Here is a 24,519-nt window from a genome sequence, read left to right as displayed (position 1 = left end):
TTTTCAAATGGAGAAAGAATTCCAAAATTTGGAATCACAAACAATTTTGAACGCGTGAACAAAAAAGTAAAATTCAGAACATTTTTTGAAATATTTGAACAAATTTTGTAAAACACGAACAGTTTTTAAAAAACATAGTATTTTATTTGAAAATATCATGGCATTTTTTGGAAAGTCAAACAAATTCAAATATTTTGAACATTTTTTAATTTTAAATTTTTGAAGTTTTTTGAAAAAACACAAACAGTTTTTTAACTTTTGAAATAATTTTCTAAACTTCCGAATAATTTTGGAAACACAATTTTTTAAACATTTCTAAGAAAAAACAAGACAAAAGAAAAAACAAATAGAGAAACAAAAAAAGAAAAAAGAAAACAGGAAAAGACAAAGACAAAGACAAAGAAAAGGAAACAAGACAACGAAAAAAACAGAAAAAAGAAAAAAAAACGAAAACGAAAGAACACAGAACAAGGAAAAAAGATTGGCTGAGAACCTCTAAAAGGCTCCCAAAACGAGGGACGATGAAAGCTTAAACAGGCCGGCCCAGTCGAACGATCGCTGGATCTCCCCCCTCAAAACCTAGACAGTTTGAAGCAGCATGCGTCCAATAGAAAATTCTGGTCATGAGCACTCATTCGCAAGCCTTTCAACGGTCCAATAGGAAATTCCAGTCACTTGGGATGTGCTGAGAGCACGTAACTTGGCGCGCTTTCAGCCGCCACCACGTGTGTCGCCCTGAGCGCTTCATATGGATTTTGTTTTTTTCTATCTTCTCATACGCGTTTTTGGTTTTTTAGATGTTTTTTTCCAGATTTTTTTTGACTTTTCAGTTTTTCATCAGCTTTCCTTAGCTTTTCCATGGAAAAAAATGTTACATGAAAAAATGGTTTTTTTTCTTTCATGAGTTGTACGGGTTTGCTTCCGCGAGAGGCACGACCTTTCAGAAACGGGAAAAATGTGTTTTTTTTGTTTTCGCGAGAGGCACTGTCGTGCCCGCTCTCCGAAAAGAAAAAAAATAACGTGTTTTTTACTTTCGCGAGAGATAAGGTTTTACCTCGCAAGAGATACGGTTTTACTTCCGCGAGAGGCGCGGTCGTGCCTCTAAAAACAGTAAAAAAAACACAGTTTTTGCTTCTGTGAGAGGCATGGTTTTGGTTCCGCGAGGGGTACAAATTTGTTCCGCGAGAGGTACGACCGTGCCTCTCGGCAACCAAAAGAATGTGTTTTCTTTTTTTTCCTTCCTTGAGAGGCACGGTTTTGCTTCCTTGAGAGGCACATATTTGTTTTCGTGAGAGGCACGACCGTGCTCTCCGAAACGACTTCCGAAAAGCGAAAAAAACATGCTCCCGGTGTGGTTTTTTCATGAAAAAATGTCCATCAAAATCTATCGACATAGGATATAGTTTTGGATGTCTCAATGTGAGGAATCCAAGGGTGGAAATGGTTCGAAATTTTGATACACAGTTTAAAAAATAAAATATTTTGAATAAACAAATATACGGAAAAAGGGGGGAAACTCCCATGTTGCAACAAGTGGCGCACATATAGCGCGCCAGTTGTCAGAACATGGAGAGATAGAAGTGATCTTTGGAAGGGATACTCCTCAAGTAGTGATTTTGTTTTCTTCTGTTATGATAGAAAGTGCACACCCCGTTCGACTTTGGGCCTTAGCCCATTTACTTTTGCGCACCCCATGCTTGCTTTTTTTCTTCTTCTCAGGTTACCATTTTAGAAACATTAGTTTTCTGTTCTACTTTTTTTATTTCTGTTTTCAGCCGGTTTTCTATTCGGACTCTTCAGTTTTCCAGTTTATTCCCTATTTTACCTTATCACTTTTTATATTCTTTACCCTTCTTTTCATTTATTTTTTTGTTTATTTTTATTTCTCAAATTTATGATTTTTTTACTATGCAAACTTTTTCAAATTTTTAAAACCTAACTTTGAATTTGTGAATATTTCTTAAATCCTAATTTTTTAAAACAATATGAACTTTTTAAAATATCCCAAGATATTTTAAAATTCGTGAACACTTTCACAATTCGCAAACTTTTTAAAAATGCATGAATTCTTTTGGGTCTGTGACGTTATTTCTAATTCACAAAAAACTTATTATTTAGGAAGTTCTAAAGAATGCATGAACTTTTACTAAATGCATGACTCTTTCCAAACTCTTGAACTTTTGACAAATTCACAAAAAAATCAAGTTCACCAACTTAATTCGGATTCATGATCTTTTTTAAATATCCATATACTTTTTTATTTCATAATAATTATTCAACGGTGTTTAAAAAATTGATTGGTGTTTTTGTTGAGGAACGTAGTAATTTCAAAAAAATTCCTACGCACACGCAAGATCATGGTGATGCATAGCAACGAGAGGGGAGAGTGTGTCCACGTACCCTCGTAGACCGAAAGCGGAAGAGTTAGCACAACGCGGTTGATGTAGTCGTACGTCTTCACGATCCGACCGATCAAGCACCGAACGCACGTCACCTCCGAGTTCTGCACACGTTCAACTCGATGACGTCCCTCGAACTCCGATCTAGCCGAGCTTTAAGGGAGAGTTCCGTCAGCACGACGACGTGGTGACGATGATGATGTTCTACCGATGTAGGGCTTCGCCTAAGCACTGCTACGATATGACCGAGGTGGATTATGGTGGAGGGGGCACCGCACACGGCTAAGAGATCCAAGGGATCAATTGTTGTGTCTCCAAGGGGTGCCTCCCTCCCCGTATATAAAGGAGTGGAGGAGGAGGAGAGGGTTGGCCCCTATGGCGTGCCTTGGAGGAGTCCTACTCCCACCGGGAGTAGGATTCCTCCCCTTTCCAAGTAGTAGGAGTAGGGGACAAGGAAGGGGAAGAGGGAAGAGAAGGAAGGAGGGGGCGCCGCCCCTCCCCCTAGTCCAATTCGGACTAGTCATTGGGTGGGGGGGGGGGCGCAGCCTGCCTCTCTCTCTCCCCTAAAGCCCAATAAGGCCCATATACTTCTTCCCCGTATTCTCGTAGCTCCCCGGTACTTCGAAAAATATCCGAATCACTCGGAACCTTTCTGATGTCCGAATATAGTCGTCCAATATATCGATCTTTACGTCTCGACCATTTCGAGACTCCTCGTCATGCCCCTGATATCATCCGGGACTCCGAACTACCTTTGGTACATCAAAACTCATAAACTCATAATATAACCGTCATCGAACTTTAAGCATGCGGACCCTACGGGTTCGAGAACTATGTAGACATGACCGAGGCACGTCTCCGGTCAATAACCAATAGCGGAACCTGGATGCTCATATTGGCTCCTACATATTCTACGAAGATCTTTATTGGTCAAACCGCATAACAACACACGTTGTTCCTTTTATCATCGGTATGTTACTTGCCCGAGATTCAATCGTCGGTATTGAAGGAAATATGCCCTAGAGGCAATAATAAAGTTATTATTTATTTTATTATACCATGATAAATGTTTATTATTCATGCTAGAATTGTATTAACCGGAAACATAATACATGTGTGAATACATAGACAAACAGATTGTCACTAGTATGCCTCTACTTGACTAGCTCGTTGATCAAAGATGGTTATGTTTTCTAACCATAGACATGAGTTGTCATTTGATTAACGGGGTCACATCATTAGGAGAATGATGTGATTGACATGACCCATTCCATTAGCTTAGCACACGATCGTTTAGTATTCTGCTATTGCTTTCTTCATGACTTATACATGTTACTATGACTATGAGATTATGCAACTCCCGTTTACCGGAGGAACACTTTGTGTGCTACCAAACGTCACAACGTAACTGGGTGATTATAAAGGTGCTCTACAGGTGTCTCCAAAGGTACTTGTTGGGTTGGCGTATTTCGAGATTAGGATTTGTCACTCCGATTGTCGGAGAGGTATCTCCGGGCCCTCTCAATAATGCACATCACTTAAGCCTTGCAAGCATTGCAACTAATGAGTTAGTTGCGAGATGATGTATTATGGAACGAGTAAAGAGACTTGCCGGTAACGAGATTGAACCAGGTACTGAGATACCGACGATCGAATCTCGGGCAAGTAACATACCGATGACAAAGGGAACAACGTATGTTGTTATGCGGTCTGACCGATAAAGATCTTCGTAGAATATGTAGGAGCCAATATGAGCATCCAGGTTCCGCTATTGGTTATTGACCGGAGACGTGTCTCTGTCATGTCTACATAGTTCTCGAACCCGTAGGGTCCACACGCTTAACGTTACGATGACAATTTTATTATGAGTTTATGTGTTTTCATGTACCGAAGGTTGTTCGGAGTCCCGGATGTGATCATGGACATGACAAGGAGTCTCGAAATGGTCGAGACATGAAGATTGATATATTGGAAGCCTACGTTTGGATATCGGAAGTGTTCTGAGTGAAATAGTGATTTTACCAGAGTGCGGGAGGGGTTAACGGAACCCCCGGAGGTTATTGGGCCTTATGGGCCCAAGTGGAGGAAGAGGAGAGGCGGCCAAGGGGCAGTCGCGCGCCCCTCCCCCCCAGTCTGAATTGGACAAGGAGGGGGGGCGCCCCCTTTTCCTTTCCCCTCTCTCCTCCTTCCCCCAAGTCCTAATCCAACTAGGAAAAAGGAGGGGAGTCCTACTCCTGGTGGGAGTAGGACTCCTCCGACGCGCCTCCTCCTATGGCCGGTCGCACCCCCTTGCTCCTTTATATACGGGGGCAGGGGGGCACCCCAGAGACACAACAATTGATCATTGATCTCTTAGCCGTGTGCGGTGCCCCTCTCCACCATAGTCCACCTCGATAATACTGTAGCGGTGCTTAGGCGAAGCCCTGCGTCGGTAGAACATCAACATCGTCACCACGCCATCGTGCTAACGAAACTCTCCCTCAACACTCGGCTGGATCGGAGTTCGAGGGACGTCATCGGGCTGAACGTGTGCTGAACTCGGAGGTGCCGTACGTTCGGTACTTGATCGGTCGGATCGTGAAGACGTACGACTACATCAAACGCGTTGTGCTAACGCTTACGCTTTCGGTCTACGAGGGTACGTGGACAACACTCTCCCCTCTCGTTGCTATGCATCACCATGATCTTGCGTGTGCGTAGGATTTTTTTTGAAATTACTACATTTCCCAACAGTGGTATCCGAGCCAGGTTTTATGCGTTGATGTTATATGCACGAGTAGAACACAAGTGAGTTGTGGGCGATATAAGTCATACTGCTTACCAGCATGTCATACTGCTTACCAGCATGTCATACTTTGGTTCGGCGGTATTGTTGGATGAAGCGGCCCGGACCGACATTACGCGTACGCTTACGCGAGACTGGTTCTACCGACGTGCTTTGCACACAGGTGGCTGGTGGGTGTCAGTTTCTCCAACTTTAGTTGAACCGAGTGTGGCTACGCCTGGTCCTTGCGAAGGTTAAAACATCACCAACTTGACAAACTATCGTTGTGGTTTTTGACGCGTAGGTAAGAACGGTTCTTGCTAAGCCCATAGCAGCCACGTAAAACTTGCAACAACAAAGTAGAGCACGTCTAACTTGTTTTTGCAGGGCATGTTGTGATGTGATATGGTCAAGACATGATGCTAAATTTTATTGTATGAGATGATCATGTTTTGTAACCGAGTTATCGGCAACTGGCAGGAGCCATATGGTTGTTGCTTTATTGTATGCAATGCAATTGCCATGTAATGCTTTACTTTATCACTAAGCGGTAGCGATAGTCGTGGAAGCATAAGATTGGCGAGATGACAACGATGCTACGATGGAGATTAAGGTGTCGCGCCGGTGACGATGGTGATCATGACGGTGCTTCGGAGATGGAGATCACAAGCACAAGATGATGATGGCCATATCATATCACTTATATTGATTGCATGTGATGTTTATCTTTTATGCATCTTATCTTGCTTTGATTGACGATAGCATAGCATTATAAGATGATCTCTCACTAAATTTCAAGATAAAAGTGTTCTCCCTGAGTATGCACCGTTGCCAAAGTTCATCGTGCCCAGACACCACGTGATGATCGGGTGTGATAAGCTCTACGTCCATCTACAATGGGTGCAAGCCAGTTTTGCACACGCAGAATACTCAGGTTAAATTTGACGAGCCTAGCATATGCAGATATGGCCTCGGAACACTGAGACCGAAAGGTCGAGCGTGAATCATATAGTAGATATGATCAACATAGTGATGTTCACCATTGAAAGCTACTCCATTTCACGTGATGATCGGTTATGGTTTAGTTGATTTGGATCACATGATCACTTAGAGGATTAGAGGGATGTCTTTCTAAGTGGGAGTTCTTAAGTAATATGATTAATTGAACTTAAATTTATCATGAACTTAGTACCTGATAGTATCTTGCTTGTCTATGTTGTTTGTAGATAGATGGCCCGTGATGTTGTTCCATTGAATTTTAATGCGTTCCTTGAGAAAGCAAAGTTGAAAGATGATGGTAGCAATTACACGGACTGGGTCCGTAACTTGAGGATTATCCTCATTGCTGCTTAGAAGAATTACGTCCTGGAACCACCGCTGAGTGCCAGGCCTGCTGCTGATGCAACTGCAGACGTTAAGAACGCCTGGCAGAGCAAAGCTGATGACTACTCGATAGTTCAGTGTGCCATGCTTTATGGCTTAGAACCGGGACTTCAACGACGTTTTGAACGTCATGGAGCATATGAGATGTTCCAGGAGTTGAAGTTAATATTTCAAGCAAATGTCCGGATTGAGAGATATGAAGTCTCCAATAAGTTCTACAGCTGCAAGATGGAGGAGAATAGTTCTGTCAGTGAGCATATACTCAGAATGTCTGGGTACCATAATCACTTGACTCAGCTGGGAGTTAATCTTCAAGTTGATAGTGTCATTGATAGAGTTCTTCAATCACTGCCACCAAGCTACAAAAGCTTCGTGATGAACTATAATATGCAAGGGATGAATAAGACAATTCCCGAGCTCTTCGCAATGCTAAAAGCAGCGGAGGTAGAAATCAAGAAGGAGCATCAAGTGTTGATGGTCAATAAGACCACCAGTTTCAAGAAAAAGGGTAAAGGGAAGAAGAAGGGGAACTTCAAGAAGAACAGCAAGCAAGTTGCTGCTCAGGAGAAGAAACCCAAGTCTGGACCTAAGCGTGAGACTGAGTGCTTCTACTGCAAGCAGACTGGTCACTGGAAGCGGAACCGCCCCAAGTATTTGGCGGATAAGAAGGATGGCAAAGTGAACAAAGGTATATGTGATATACATGTTATTGATGTGTACCTTACTAGAGCTTGCAGTAGCACCTGGGTATTTGATACTAGTTCTGTTGCTAATATTTGCAACTCGAAATAGGGACTACGGATTAAGCGAACACTGGCAAAGGACGAGGTGACGATGCGCGTGGGAAATGGTTCCAAAGTCGATGTGATCGCGGTCGGCACACTACCTCTACATCTACCTTCGAGATTAGTATTAGACCTAAATAATTGTTATTTGGTGCCAGCCTTGAGCATGAACATTATATCTGGATCTTGTTTGATGCGAGACGGTTATTCATTTAAATCAGATAATAATGGTTGTTCTATTTATATGAGTAATATCTTTTATGGTCATGCACCCTTGAAGGGTGGTCTATTTTTGATGAATCTCGATAGTAGTGATACACATATTCATAATGTTGAAGCCAAAAGATGCAGAGTTGATAATGATAGTGCAACTTATTTGTGGCACTGCCGTTTAGGTCATATCGGTGTAAAGCGCATGAAGAAACTCCATACTGATGGACTTTTGGAACCACTTGATTATGAATCACTTGGTACTTGGGAACCGTGCCTCATGGGCAAGATGACTAAAACACCGTTCTCCGGTACTATGGAGAGAGCAACAAATTTGTTGGAAATCATACATACAGATGTATGTGGTCCGATGAATGTTGAGGCTTGTGTCGGATATCATTATTTTCTCACCTTCACAGATGATTTAAGCAGATATGGGTATATCTACTTAATGAAGCATAAGTCTGAAACATTTGAAAAGTTCAAAGAATTTCAGAGTGAAGTTGAAAATCATCGTAGCAAGAAAATAAAGTTTCTACAATCTGATCGTGGAGGAGAATATTTGAGTTACGAGTTTGGTCTACATTTGAAACAATGCGGAATAGTTTCGCAACTCACACCACCTGGAACACCACAGCGTAATGGTGTGTCCGAACGTCGTAATCGTACTTTACTAGATATGGTGCGATCTATGATGTCTCTTACAGATTTACCGCTATCATTTTGGGGTTATCCTTTAGAGACGGCCGCATTCACGTTAAATAGGGCACCATCAAAATCCATTGAGACGACGCCTTATGAACTGTGGTTTGGCAAGAAACCAAAGTTGTCGTTTCTTAAAGTTTGGGGCTGCGATGCTTATGTGAAAAAGCTTCAACCTGATAAGCTCGAACCCAAATCGGAGAAATATGTCTTCATAGGATACCCAAAGGAGACTGTTGGGTACATCTTCTATCATAGATCCGAAGGCAAGACATTCATTGCTAAGAATGGATACTTTCTAGAGAAGGAGTTTCCCTCGAAAGAAGTGAGTGGGAGGAAAGTAGAACTTGATGAGGTAACTGTACCTGCTCCCTTATTGGAAAGTAGTTCATCACAGAAACCGGTTTCTGTGACGCCTACACCAATTAGTGAGGAAGTTAATGATGATGATCATGAAACTTCAGATCAAGTTACTACTGAACCTCGTAGATCAACCAGAGTAAGATCCACACCAGAGTGGTACGGCAATCCTGTTCTGGAAGTCATGCTACTAGATCATGATGAACCTACGAACTATGAAGAAGCGATGGTGAGCCCAGATTCCGCAAAATGGCTTGAGGCCATGAAATCTGAGATGGTATCCATGTATGAGAACAAAGTATGGACTTTGGTTGACTTGCCATCGGCAAGCAATTGAGAATAAATGGATCTTCAAGAAGAAGACTGACGTTGACGGAAAGGTTACTGTCTACAAAGCTCGACTTGTTGCGAAATGTTTTCGACAAGTTCAAGGGATTGACTATGATGAGACCTTCTCACCCGTATCGATGCTTAAGTCTGTCTAAATCATGTTAGCAATTACCGCGTTTTATGATTATGAAATATGGCAGATGGATGTCAAAACTGCATTCTTGAATGGATTTCTGGAAGAAGAGTTTTATATGATGCAACCGGAAGGTTTTGTCGATCCAAAGGGAGCTAACAAAGTGTGCAAGCTCCAGCGATCCATTTATGGACTGGTGCAAGCCTCTCAGAGTTGGAATAAATGCTTTGATAGTGTGATCAAAGCATTTGGTTTTATACAGACTTTTGGAGAAGCCTGTATTTACAAGAAAGTGAGTGGGAGCTCTGTAGCATTTCTGATATTATATGTGGATGACATATTGCTGATTGGAAATGATATAGAATTTCTGGATAGCATAAAGGGATACTTGAATAAGAGTTTTTCAATGAAAGACCTCGGTGAAGCTGCTTATATATTGGGCATTAAGATCTATAGAGATAGATCAAGACGCTTAATTGGACTTTCACAAAGCACATACCTTGACAAAGTTTTGAAGAAGTTCAAAATGGATCAAGCAAAGAAAGGGTTCTTGCCTGTGTTACAAGGTGTGAAGTTGAGTAAGACTCAATGCCCGACCACTGCATAAGATAGAGAGAAAATGAAAGATGTTCCCCATGCTTCAGCCATAGGCTCTATCATGTATGCAATGCTGTGTACCAGACCTGATGTGTGCCTTTCTATAAGTCTAGCAGGGAGGTACCAAAGTAATCCAGGAGTGGATCACTGGACAGCTGTCAAGAACATTCTGAAGTACCTGAAAAGGACTAAGGATATGTTTCTCATTTATGGAGGTGAAAAAGAGCTCATCGTAAATGGTTACGTTGATGCAAGCTTTGACACTGATCCGGATGATTCTAGATCGCAAACCGGATATGTATTTACATTGAACGGTGGAGCTGTTAGTTGGTGCAGTTCTAAACAAAGCGTCGTGGTAGGATCTATGTGTGAAGCGGAATACATAGCTGCTTCAGAAGCAGCAAATGAAGGAGTCTGGATGAAGGAGTTCATATCCGATCTAGGTGTCATACCTAGTGCATCAGGTCCAATGAAAATCTTTTGTGACAATACTGGTGCAATTGCCTTGGCGAAGGAATCCAGATTTCACAAGAGAACCAAACACATCAAGAGATGCTTCAACTCCATCCGGGATTTAGTCCAGGTGGGAGACATAGAAATTTGCAAGATACATACGGATCTGAATGTTGCAGACCCATTGACTAAGCCTCTTCCATGAGCAAAACATGATCAGCACCAAGGCTCCATGGGTGTTAGAATCATTACTGTGTAATCTAGATTATTGACTCTAGTGCAAGTGGGAGACTGAAGGAAATATGCCCTAGAGGCAATAATAAAGTTATTATTTATTTCCTTATATCATGATAAATGTTTATTACTCATGCTAGAATTGTATCAACCCGAAACATAATACATGTGTGAATACATAGACAAACAGATTGTCACTAGTATGCCTCTACTTGACTAGCTCGTTGATCAAAGATGGTTATGTTTCCTAACCATAGACATGCGTTGTCATTTGATTAACGGGGTCGCATCATTAGGAGAATGATGTGATTGACATGACCCATTCCGTTAGCCTAGCACACGGTCGTTTAGTAATCTGCTATCGCTTTCTTCATGTCTTATACATGTTCCTATGACTATGAGATTATGCAACTCCCGTTTACCAGAGGAACACTTTGTGTGCTACCAAACGTCACAACGTAACTGGGTGATTATAAAGGTGCTCTACAGGTGTCTCCGAAGGTACTTGTTGGGTTGGCGTATTTCGAGATTAGGATTTGTCATTCCAATTGTCGGAGAGGTATCTTCGGGCCTTCTCGGTAATGCACATCACTTAAGCCTTGCAAGCATTGCAACTAATGAGTTAGTTGCAGGATGATGTATTACGGAACGAGTAAAGAGACTTGACGGTAACGAGATTGAACTAGGTATTGAGATACCGACGATTGAATCTCGGGCAAGTAACATACCGATGACAAAGGGAACAACGTATGTTGTTATGCGGTCTGACCGATAAAGATCTTCGTAGAATATGTAGGAGCCAATATGAGCATCCAGGTTCTGCTATTGGTTATTAACCGCAGACGTGTCTCGGTCATGTCTACATAGTTCTCGAACCCGTACCGCACACTTAACGTTACGATGACAGTTTTATTATGAGTTTATGTGTTTTGATGTACCGAAGGTTGTTCGGAGTCCCGGATGTGATCACGGACATGACGAGGAGTCTCGAAATGGTCGAGACATGGAGATTGATATATTGGAAGCCTATGTTTGGATATCGGAAGTGTTCCGGGTGAAATAGTGATTTTACCGGAGTACCGGAGGGGTTACCGGAACCCCCCGGAGGTTATTGGGCCTTATGGGCCCAAGTGGAGGAAGAGGAGAGGCGGCCAAGGGGTAGACGCGCGCCCCTCCCCCAAGTCCGAATTGGACAAGGAGGGGGGGCGCCCCCTTTTCCTTTCCCCTCTCTCCTCCTTCCCCCAAGTCCTAATCCAACTAGGAAAAAGGAGGGGAGTCCTACTCTCGGTGGGAGTAGGACTCCTCCGACGCGCCTCCTCCTATGGCCGGTCACACCCCCCTTGCTCCTTTATATATGGGGGCAGGGGGGCACCCCAGAGACACAACAATTGATCATTGATCTCTTAGCCGTGTGCGCTGCCCCTCTCCACCATAGTCCACCTCGATAATACTGTAGCGGTGCTTAGGCGAAGCCCTGCGTTGGTAGAACATCAACATTGTCACCACGCCGTCGTGCTGACAAAACTCTCCCTCAACACTCGGCTAGATCGGAGTTCGAGGGACGTCATCGGGCTGAACGTGTGCTGAACTCGGAGGTGCCGTACATTCGGTACTTGATCGGTCGGATCATGAAGACGTACGACTACATCAACCGCGTTGTGCTAACGCTTCCGCTTTCGGTCTACGAGGGTACGTGGACAACACTCTCCCCTCTCATTGCTATGCATCACCATGATCTTGCGTGTGCGTAGGATTTTTTTTGAAATTACTATGTTTCCCAACAGGTATCTCAATACCTAGTTCAATCTCGTTATCGGCAAGTCTCTTTACTCATTCCGTGACACATCATCCCGCAACTAACTCATTAGTTGCAATACTTGCAAGGCTTAAGTGATGTGTATTACCGAGTGGGCCCAGAGATACCTCTCCGACAATCGGAGTGACAAATCCTAATCTCGAAATACGCCAACCCAACAAGTACGTTCGGAGACACATGTAGAGCACCTTTATAATCACCCAGTTACGTTGTGACATTTGGTAGCACACAAAGTGTTCCTCCGGTAAATGGGAGTTGCATAATCTCATAGTCATAGGAACATGTATAAGTCATGAAGAAAGCAATAGCAACAAACTAAATGATCAAGTGCTAAGCTAATAGAATGGGTCAAGTCAATCACATCATTCTCCTAATGATGTGATCCCGTTAATCAAATGACAACTCTTTGTCTATGGCTAGGAAACATAACCATCTTTGATCAACGAGCTAGTCAAGTAGAGGCATACTAGTGACACTCTGTTTGTCTATGTATTCACACATGTATCATGTTTTCGGTTAATACAATTCTAGCATGAATAATAAACATTTATCATGATATAAGGAAATAAATAATAACTTTATTATTGCCTCTAGGGCATATTTCCTTTAGTCTCCCACTTGTACTAGAGTCAATAATCTAGTTCACATCGCCATGTGATTTAACACCAATAGTTCACATCACCATGCGATTAGCACCCATAGTTCACATCGTCATGTGACCAACACCCAAAGGGTTTACTAGAGTCAACAATCTAGTTCACATCGCTATGTGATTAACACCCAAAGAGTACTAAGGTGTGATCATGTTTTGCTTGTGAGAGAAGTTTAGTCTACGAGTCTGCCACATTCAGATCCGTATGTATTTTACAAATTTCCATGTGAACAATGCTCTGCACGGAGCTACTCTAGCTAATTGTTCCCACTTTCAAAATGTATCCAGATTGAGACTTAGAGTCATCTGGACCAGTGTCAAAATTTGCATCGACGTAACCCTTTACGTTGAACCTTTTGTCACCTCCATAATCGAGAAACATATCCTTATTCCACTAAGGATAATTTTGACCGTTGTCCAGTGATCTACTCCTAGATCACTATTGTACTCCCTTGCCAAAAAAACAGTGTAGGGTATACAATAGATCTGGTACACAACATGGCATACTTTATAGAACCTATGGCTAAGGCATAGGGAATGACTTTCATTCTCTTTCTATCTTCTGTCGTGGTCGGGCTTTGAGTCTTACTCAATTTCACACCTTGTAACACAGGCAAGAACTCTTTCTTTGACTATTCCATTTTGAACTACTTCAAAATTTTGTCAAGGTATGTACTCATTGAAAAAACTTATCAAGCGTCTTGATCTATCTCTATAGATCTTGATGCACAATATGTAAGCAGCTTCACCGAGGTCTTTCTTTGAAAAACTCCTTTCAAACACTCCTTTATGCTTTGCAGAATAATTCTACATTATTTTCAATCAACAATATGTCATTTACATATACTTATCAGAAATGCTGTAGTGCTCCCACTCACTTTCTTGTAAATATAGGCTTCACCACAAGTCTGTATAAAACTATATGCTTTGATCAACTTATCAAAGCGTATATTCCAACTCAGAGATGCTTGCACCAGTCCATAGATGGATCGCTGGAGCTTGCATATTTTGTTAGCACCTTTAGGATTAATAAAACCTTCTGGTCGCATCATATACAACTCTTCTTTAGTAAATCCAGTAAGGAATGCAGTTTTGTTTATCCATTTGCCAGATTTCATAAAATGCGACAATTGCTAATATGATTCGGACAGACTTAAGCATAGATACGAGTGAGAAACTCTCATCGTAGTCAACACCTTGAACTTGTCGAAAACCTTTTGCGACAATTCTAGCTTTGTAGATAGTAACACTACTATCAGCGTCCGTCTTCCTCTTGAAGATCCATTTAATCTCAATGGCTCGCCGATCATTGGGCAAGTCAATCAAAGTCCATACTTTGTTCTCATACATGGATCTCATCTCAGATTTCATGGCCTCAAGCCATTTCGCGGAATCTGGGCTCATCATCGCTTCCTCATAGTTCGTAGGTTCGTCATGGTCAAGTAACATGACCTCCAGAACAGGATTACCATACCACTCTGGTGCGGATCTCACTCTGGTTTACCTACGAGGTTCGGTAGTAACTTGATCTGAAGTTACATGGTCATCATCATTAGCTTCCTCACTAGTTGGTGTAGGAGTCACAGGAACAGATTTCTGTGATGAACTACTTTCCATTAAGGGAGCAGGTAAAATTACCTCATCAAGTTCTACTTTCCTCCCACTCACTTCTTTCGAGAGAAACTCCTTCTCCAGAAAGGATCCATTCTCAGCAACAAAGATCTTGCCTTCAGATCTGTGATAGAAGGTGTACCCAACAAGCATTGTCAAGTGTTGGAATTAGGGCACCAACCACGAATAGGAGCTGTATAGAACTCCGGAAAGAGACCTTTGATGAAGTCGGCATCCTCCCAAGTGGCATTTTTTGGGTATCCTATGAAGAAGCACTTCTCCAATTTGGGTTCAAGCTTATCAGGTTGAAACTTTTTCACATAAGCATTGTCGCTCCAAACTTTTAAGAAACGACAACTTTAGGTTTCTCGCCAAACCATAGTTTATACGGTGTCATCTCCACGGATTCAGATGGTGCCCTATTTAACGTGAATGTAGCTGTCTCTAATGCATAACCCCAAAACTATAGTGGTAAATCGGTAAGAAACATCATAGATTGCACTATATCCAATAAAGTACGGTTATGACGTTCGGACACACCATTACACTGTGGTGTTCCATGTGGCATGAGTAGTGAAACTGTTTCACATTGTTTTAACCGAAGGCCAAACTCGTAACTCAAATATTCGTCTCCGTGATCAAATCGTAGAAACTTCACTTTCTTGTCACGATGATTTTCCACTTCACTCTGAAATTCTTTGAACTTTTCAAATGTTTCAGACTTATGTTTCATCAAGTAGATATACGCATATCTGCTCAATCATCTGTGAAGGTCAGAAAATAATGATACCCGCCGCGAGCCTCAATATTCATCGGACCATATACATCAGTATGTATGATTTCCAACAAATCTGTTGCTCACTCCATTGTTCCGGAGAACGGAGTTTTAGTCATCTTGCCCATGAGGCATGGTTCGCAAGCATCAACTGATTCATAATCAAGTGATTCCAAAAGCCCATCAACATGGAGTTTTTTCATGCACTTTATACCAATATGACCCAAACGGCAGTGCCACATATAAGTTGGACTATCCTTTTGGCTTCAATATTATGAATATGTGTATCACTACGATCGAGATCCAACAAACCAATTTCATTGGGTGTATAACCAAAGAAGGTTTTATTCATGTAAACAAAACAACAATTATTCTCTGATTTTAAATGAATAACCGTATTGCAATAAACATGATCAAATCATATTCATGCTCAACACAAACGCCAAATAACATTTATTTAGGTTTAACACTAATCCCGAAAGTATAGGGAGTGTACGATGATGATCATATCAATCTTGGAACCACTTCCAACACACATCGTTACTTCACCCTTAACTAGTCTCTATTTATTCTGTAACTCCTGTTTCCAGTTACTAATTTTTAGCAACCGAACAAGTATCAAATACCCAGGGGCTACTATAAATACTAGTAAGGTACACATCAATAACCTGTATATCAAATATACCCTTGTCCACTTTGCCATCCTTCTTATCCACTAAATATTCAGAGCATTTCCGCTTCCAATGACCAGCCCCTTTGCAGTAGAAGCACTTAGTCTCAGGCTTAGGTCTAGACTTGGGCTTCTTCACTTGAGCAGCAACTTGCTTTCCATTCTTCTTGAAGTTCCCTTTCTTCCCCTTTGCCCTTTTCTTGAAACTAGTGGTCTTGTTAATCATCAACACTTGATGCTCTTTCTTGATTTCTACCTTCATCGATTTCATCATCATGAAAAGCTCGGGAATCATTTACGTCATCCCTTGCATACTATAGTTCATCACGAAGTTCTACTAACTTGGTGATGGCGACTAGAGAATTCTGTCAATCACTATTTTATCTGGAAGATTAACTCCCACTTGATTCAAGCGATTGTAGTACCCAGACAATCTGAGCACATGCTCACTGCTTGAGCTATTCTCCTCCATCTTTTAGCTATAGAACTTGTTGGAGACTTCATATCTCTCAAATCGGGTATTTGCTTGCAATATTAATTTCAACTCCTGGAACATCTCATATGGTCCATGACGTTCAAAACGTCTTTGAAATCCCGATTCTAAGCTGTTAAGCATGGTGCACTAAACTATCAAGTAGTCATCATATTGAGCTAGCCAAACGTTCATAACGTCCGCATCTGCTCCTGCAATAGGTTAGTCACCTAGCGGTGCATCAAGGACATAATTCTTCTGTGCAGCAATGATGATAAACCTCAGATCACAGACCCAGTCCGCATCATTGCTACTATCATCTTTCAACTTAGTTTTCTCTAGGAACACATATAAAACATAGGGAAGCAATAACGCGAGCTATTGATCTACAACATAGATATGCAAATACTATCAGTACTAAGTTCATGATAAATTAGAGTCCAATTAATCATATTACTTAAGAACTCCCACTTAGATAGACATCCCTCTAATCATCTAAGTGATCACGTGATCCATATCAACTAAACCATAACCGATCATCACGTGAAATGGAGTAGTTTTCAATGGTGAACATCATTATGTTGATCATATCTACTATATGATTCACGCTCGACCTTTCGGTCTCCAGTGTTCCGATGCCATATCTGCATATGCTAGGCTCATCAAGTTTAACCCGAGTATTTCTGCGTGTGCAAAACTATCTTGCACCCGTTGTAGATGGACGTAGAGCTTATCACACCCGATCATCATGTGGTGTCTGGGCACGATGAACTTTGGCAATGGTGCATACTCAGGGAGAACACTTTTATCTTGAAATTCAGTGATAGATCATCTTATAATGCTACTGTCATAACTAAGCAAAGTAAGATGTATAAAAGATAAACATCACATGCAATCAAAATATGTGACATGATATGGCCATCGTCATCTTGTGTCTTTGATCTTTATCTGCAAAGCATCGTCATGATCTCCATCGTTACCTGCATGACACCATGATCTCCATCATCTTGATCTATATCAATGTGTCGTCACATGCTCGTCTCACCAACTATTGCTCTTGCAACTATTGCTATCGGATAGCGGTAAAGTAAAGCAATTATTTGGCACTTGCATCTTATGCAATAAAGAGACAACCATAAGGCTTCTGCCAATTGCTGATAACTTCAACAAAACATGATCATCTCATACAACAACTTACATCTCATCAAGTCTTGACCATATCACATCACAACATGCCCCGCAAAAACAAGTTAGACGTCCTCTACTTTGTTGTTGCAAGTTTTACGTGGCTACTACGGGCTGAGAAAGAACCGTTCTTACCTACACATCAAAACCACAACGATAGTTCGTCAAGTTAGTGTTGTTTTAACCTTCTCAAGGACCGGGCGTAGCCACGCTTGGTTCAACTAAAGTTGGAGAAACTGACACCCGCCAGCCACCTATGTGCAAAGCATGTCGGTAGAACCAATCTCGCGTAAGCGTACGCGTAATGTCGGTCCGGGCCGCTTCATCCAACAATACCGCCAAACCAAAGTATAACATGCTGGTAAGCAGTATGGCTTGTATCGCCCGCAACTCACTTGTGTTCTACTCGTGCATATGACATCTACGCATAAAACCAGGCTCTGATACAACTGTTGGGGAACGTAGTAATTTTAAAAAAATTCCTACGCACACGCAAGATCATGGTGATGCATAGCAACGAGAGGGGAGAGTGTGTCCACGTACCCTCGTAGACCAAAAGCGGAAGCGTTAGCACAACGCAGTTTATGTAGTCGTACGTCTTCACGATCGGACCGATCAAGCACCGAACGAAGGGCACCTCCGAGTTCTGCACATGTTCAACTCGATGACGTCCCTCGAACTCTGATCCAGCCGAGTTTTGATGGAGAGTTCCATCAACACGACGGCGTGGTGATGATGATGATGTTCTACCGACGTAGGGCTTCGCCTAAGCACCGCTACGATATGACCGAGGTGGATTATGGTGGAGGGGGGCACCGCACACGGCTAAGAGATCCAAGGGATCAATTGTTGTGTCTCCAAGGGGTGCCTCCCTCCCCGTATATAAAGGAGTGGAGGAGGAGGAGGAGAGGGCCGGCCCCTATGGCGCGCCCTGGAGGAGTCCTACTCCCACTGGGAGTAGGATTCCTCCCCTTTCCAAGTAGTAGGAGTAGGGGACAAGGAAGGGGAAGAGGGAAGAGAAGGAAGGAGGGGGCGCCGCCCCTCCCCCTAGTCCAATTCGGACTAGTCATTGGGGGGGGTGCAGCCTGCCTCTCTCTCTCTCCCCTAAAGCCCAATAAGGCCCATATACTTCTTCCCCGTATTCCCGTAGCTCCCTGGTACTCCGAAAAATACCCGAATCACTCGGAACCTTTCCGATGTCCGAATATAGTTGTCCAATATAGCGATCTTTACGTCCCGACCATTTCGAGACTCCTCATCATGTCCCCGATCTCATCCGGGACTCCGAACTACCTTCGGTACATCAAAACTCATAAACTCATAATATAACCGTCATCAAACTTTAAGCGTGCGGACCCTACGGGTTCGAGAACTATCTCGACATGACCGAGGCACGTCTCCGGTCAATAACCAATAGTGGAACCTGGATGCTCATATTGGCTCCTACATATTCTACGAAGATCTTTATCGGTCAAACCGCATAATAACATACGTTGTTCCTTTTGTCATCGGTATGTTACTTGCCCGAGATTCGATCGTCGGTATCTCAATACCTAGTTCAATCTCATTACCGGCATGTCTCTTTACTCGTTCCGTAACACATCATCCTGCAACTAACTCATTAGTTGCAATGCTTGCAAGGCTTAAGTGATGTGTATTACCGAGTAGGCCCAGAGATACCTCTCCGACAATCGGAGTGACAAATCCTAATCTCGAAATACGCCAACCCAACAAGTACCTTCGGAGACACCTATAGAGCACCTTTATAATCACCCAGTCACGTTGTGACATTTGGTAGCACACAAAGTGTTCCTCCGGTAAACGGGAGTTGCATAATCTCATAGTCATAGGAACATGTATAAGTCATGAAGAAAGCAATAGCAACAAACTAAACGATCAAGTGCTAAGCTAACGGAATGGGTCAAGTCAATCACATCATTCTCCTAATGATGTGATCCCGTTAATCAAATGATAACTCTTTGTCTATGGCTAGGAAACATAACCATCTTTGATCAACGAGCTAGTCAAGTAGAGGCATACTAGTGACACTCTGTTTGTCTATGTATTCACACATGTATCATGTTTCCGGTTAATACAATTCTAGCATGAATAATAAACATTTATCATGATATAAGGAAATAAATAATAACTTTATTATTGCCTATAGGGCATATTTCCTTCAGATTTTCCTACCAGACCAATAGCAGAAAAAAATCGATAAAAAACTAGTGAGCGAAGTGAGCAAGATTGGGTCGCGGCCTGCTGGCTTGCGCGCAAGTATACGACGGTGTTAGGAACATATGATACACCTACCCCATGCGATATAGGGTTTACCTACTTGATTGGGATTCCACCAGCGATGTGTCTTTTCCTACCGGCGGACATGGCATGTCCTCGTTCTTGATGTTTGCGCAAACTCTCAGGCTAATCCGGGGGGCGGTTGGCCTGCCTTCCCGGCCTTGGAGTCTCATGGCAGGTTATAGACAAGGGTGGACACCATATCTAACAGATCGATATCTATGGCGGCCTTCCTCGAGGACCACTGGGAGCAATGAATGCATTATGTTGGAAATGTCATGGTCTTGGCAATCCCATGACAGTTTGTGAATTGCGTGATCTAGCACAGGAGTCACTACTACAGGATGCTGCTAACGCGACACTATAATCAGAGACACTTCGACGAAATTGTGTGCGATGCATTAATCGCAAATGGTGATGTAAAAAACCGTTAAAAAAGATGCAAAACATTTGCGATTGAGGATACATCAAAGATGGTTCAGATTTTACTTACGTGTGCGATGAGGGGCATACGGTTCACTTTAATGAAATGTTTGCGATGAGGCAGAACAACGGAAATGCGTAGCCAGATGACAGCGTGTGCGATGTACGTCATACAGTTCACTCAGATTAACTGTTTGTGATTACGCAACAGAATAGAAATGGTCAGCCAGTTCAAGGTGTGTGCGATTGACGGCATATAGTTCACTCGGATGAACTGTTTGTGATTAGGCAGAGCAAAAGAAACGGTCAGCCAGACCAAGGTGTGTGCGATAGAGGGCAAACAGTCCACTTGGATGAACTGCTTGCGTTGAGCGAAGAGGACATAAACGGTTCAATTTAACAAGATGTGTGTGATAGGTGGCAAGCAGGTCTGTAATCAGAAATGTGTGCGAAGACTGATAATAACACAAACGATTGCTGCTAATAAGATGTGTGTGTTGTATGATGGGATTGCATACAGAACAACAACACATATATACACACTTATAAGAACATGGTTGCATAACCAAATTAAATATCAAATTACATAGGTGGCTACTACTAAACATATGACATTTGCACACACCAAAGTAAACTATTACATGCATAATTACATAGGTGGCTACTACACACATGGCATTTTCACACACCAAAGTAAACTGTATATTACATGCATAATTAACTAGGATAAACGATCATCTAATCATCATCTACTCCTTGTGACGCTTGTCGCTACTCTCTGCTTGTGGCTCGATCCGGCTGCGTCGATTTTGGGAACGAGGTACTTCCTCATGTCAACGATCCGCCTGTGCATTTTGTAGCATGCGTACACGCTCTTGGTCGCGCCCCTGAGGTGAGGTTCATCTAGTTGCCGCATTTAGGCACCGTGCCAGGATACGGGACTTGTTCTGTTGGCATCCTACTTCATCTTTTCGTAGTAGGGGTCAATGATGGCCGAGGCGAGTTCAACCAGGGAGTCCTTCTTCATGCTGCCCCAGACCCTGTAGTGGTCACAGATTTCGACAAGGTTCTTGTAGGCCAAGCCCATAACCATGAGCGCTTTTACATCGTCGGAGGTTTCCACCATAGCGAACTTGTAGTTGGTGCTGTTGACAAACCTGGCAAAACGGTCGCAAGGCTTTGTGGCCATGCAGTAGTGGTAGATGAGGACATGATGGCGCACGCACAACTAGGCGATGGAAACCTTATGATCTTTGTCGGGACGACCGCCAGTGTACTGGAGGTCGATGCCGACCACCATGTACTTGTCTCGAGCAAGCAACTACTCCACGGTGTTGATGTAGTCCTCCACCACGGCCAAGTCGATGGTGTACACCACCAAGAGCTCCATCTCCCTTGCGTGGGTCTCCAATTTATGCTTGCCGAACTCCATTGGAGCACTGCTAGATATTCTCTCTATATGTCTCGTTGTGGGTGTGCTTGTTGTGTTGTGGGGCGATATCGAAAGGTTGAAGAGACTAAGGTTATAATGGCCGCGGGAATTAATGGGGAAGCCTGACGGCCTGGAATATCCACATGCCTGGATGGCAGTTCTAATTTGCAGTGTGTAATTCCATCATGTTGCACGTAACTACATCGTGGGCACGCGCGCGGCGCAACCTCATGCATATGGGGGCCCCAATATAATCGTGCGCAGGCCCCAACTACTGGCAGAGCGCGCGTGCAGGGACGTGAGCAGAGCGCTCCGCGGCGCCTCAATGGTGAGCAACCATATATATATATATGCAATTATGCATATAGCAGTTGAACACGCAAGGAAAAGTTGTCCACAAGCTGAGCGCGTGGAGGTATGCGAGCAGAGCACGCCGACGGACGCGAGCAGAGCGCGCCATGGTGCCTAACTGTGAGCACATCGCGCTATGACACCTAATGGCGAGCAGGGCACGCAGAGGGACGCTAGCAGAGGCCAGGCATAGTGATACGTGGCAAATAAGATAAATTGTGCGAGCGATGGCTGAGACATCAAGCACGAATCAGATTAGAGTTGTGTGTGCGATACTTGGCATACAGTTGATCCATCCGAGCTGTTTGTGATGGAATAAGCCGTGTGTTGTGGGCAAACGCTTGCTGGTATATAACTATTTGCGACTGATGAATTCATCACCGACGGGTTACCTAGTGTGGTCCGTGTGCGATGTGATATGCTCTGTCTGCACAACATCTATGCTCTGTGTACAGAAGAACATCATATATATACTTATAATAGGACATGATTGCAAAACTAAATTAAACATCCAGTTACGTTATATAACAAATACTATAAATATTGCAATGTTCAAATTCCAGCATTACAAGACCCAAATTCAAAGATTACAAGGTTCAAACTATTCAGACACATAAAATTCATCTTCTTCATAATCTTTTTCATGCATTATTTCTACGAAAGGATCAGCCACCGAGAATTCATATAGCGGCCCGATACAGTGACTTCCGAATAATCTGTCATATGAAGTTACAAACTGAAATTCAGCTTGTGCAGAGCCTTTTCCATTCAGCTGTAGACACATGCGCCCTTTAGCAATCCATTCACTTCTGCGTAGTAAATATAGGGCAAACCTCATTACTTTGAGCAACCTTGCTTTCTCAACAAAGAAACTGGCGAATTTAATTTCTGGTGTGGTGCCTCGGTACTCGTTAAAAGTAATTTCTTTGAGATGAAGATCAAGGCATTCAATGGTATTGTTATATTCCCCAACATTTTCTACTTTCGGGCCTCCTAGTATCTGCAAACGAAGACAACATATTACTGCCTAGTTGTAGATTTGAACACTTCGGGCCTCTTTGATTTACAGGATTTCTAAGATACATGAAAAGGGTGAAATGCCATCTTCAATCTTTCATGACAAACTTTTATCACAAAAGCATGTCGGGCAAAGGAATAAAACGCGTACAACACTAGCATCTCAAAAATATATGTATTGAAATCCTTCATATTTCCTTTAGAAATCATTCTACATTTGTCATTGTAATCATGGGTAAAAGTAACAAAAAAATGAGCTCCATTGTGGTTAACAATTAATAGAAAGGAGCATCACCTCGATGTATAGCTTCTCCATGAAAGGAAAGCATCTAAGGAATCTAACAACTTCATCCAGATAGGGCCGACTGATTGTAGTGCCAAGACCATCACTGTGTGTAGAGGCCAGGTCAAGCTTATGGGAATCATTTTCTGGATGACAGGCGAACATATAGATCAACAACAATTAGATAAAATGTGTTGTCCAATAATATATAAGGAGAAGAAGAAGACTATTGTACCTGAATGGATAATGATCCAGTAACAAGTTCGTTGAATTCAGCACATGAATAGCCCAACACTGTCAATTTCGGTGCGTGAGTGACCCTGATTCTTGCTGGACCTAATTTATCAAGTACATACAATCTCTCGAGGAAAGGCGCATTCTCAATGACAATATTGTGAAACACCTCAACTGACAGCCTTGGGTGGCGCCTGTAATGCACATAAATCGCACGGACATTCGTTGAGGTGATGTGGAGGCTACTGAACCCATCCATCACATGAATATGAAGGTACTCGAGCGTTGTATAACCGACGAGCATGCGCTCCAAATCCTCCTTCGAGATGCGGACGGCAATGCGCTCAAGGTGCTTAAGTTCAGGGAGATGAAGAGCACGCGCGACATCGATCCGGGGGAAAATGCACCGCCTGAATGTAGGGTGGCGCAGCATGGGCGCAAGGCGGAGCACGGACGGTGGCAGCGAGCAAGGACGTCCAGCATGAAAGTTGAGCTCCTCGGGCCGATCCAAGGCTAGGGATAGGAACCAGTAGTGCAACCTGGGTTCAGTATTATTGTGGGGACTGAGCCTGCCGATAGCAAGGCGTCTGACCGACCCATGGTGCGTGGCGAGGACATGGGACAATGCGTCCAGGCATTGCTGCTCCCCGCTACAGAACTCATGGTTGACGATGAGGTACAGGGGGTGGAGTGCCAGAGGGGGCGCCACCGCCGTGAGAGGACAGTGGTTCGCACGCCACATTTGATGGGGAGGTGGGATATGATGGTTACCAACATCTCGTCGGGGAGGCTACTGATGAAGTCCACGTTCGCCGGAAGCTCTTGCGGTTCTGGCTCAACCCGCCCCCGCTTGTTGGTCGGCTCGTCCTCCATCTCGCAGCAGGTGGTGATCCTCGGCGGCGGTGCTTGTAGATGAGAATGGATGATTGTTCTACGTACCTTCCCGAGGC

At 43.1% G+C, this 24,519-nt stretch overlaps 1 protein-coding gene across 1 annotated transcript; it reads right to left on the bottom strand.

The window, feature by feature from the left end:
* Positions 1-23,561: 23,561 nt before the first annotated feature.
* Positions 23,562-24,311, bottom strand: LOC147959473 (uncharacterized). The gene has a single exon (XM_087532671.1). The coding sequence runs from the start codon at positions 24,309-24,311 to the stop codon at positions 23,562-23,564; it is 750 nt and encodes a 249-aa protein (XP_087388797.1).
* Between the last annotated feature and the right edge of the window lie 208 nt (positions 24,312-24,519).

This window comes from Triticum urartu, chromosome 7A, assembly GCF_056163025.1.
Source record: "Triticum urartu cultivar PI428250 chromosome 7A, HENAU_Tu73, whole genome shotgun sequence".
NCBI lineage: Eukaryota > Viridiplantae > Streptophyta > Magnoliopsida > Poales > Poaceae > Triticum > Triticum urartu.
Note: the sequence above shows the minus strand (reverse complement) of the source record. Positions and strands in the feature narration are given on the sequence as shown.

Coding starts and splice junctions, on each gene's coding strand:
- LOC147959473 (XM_087532671.1), bottom strand. CDS start 24,311: ATGTGGCGTGCGAACCACTGTCCTCTCACGGCGGTGGCGCCCCCTCTG.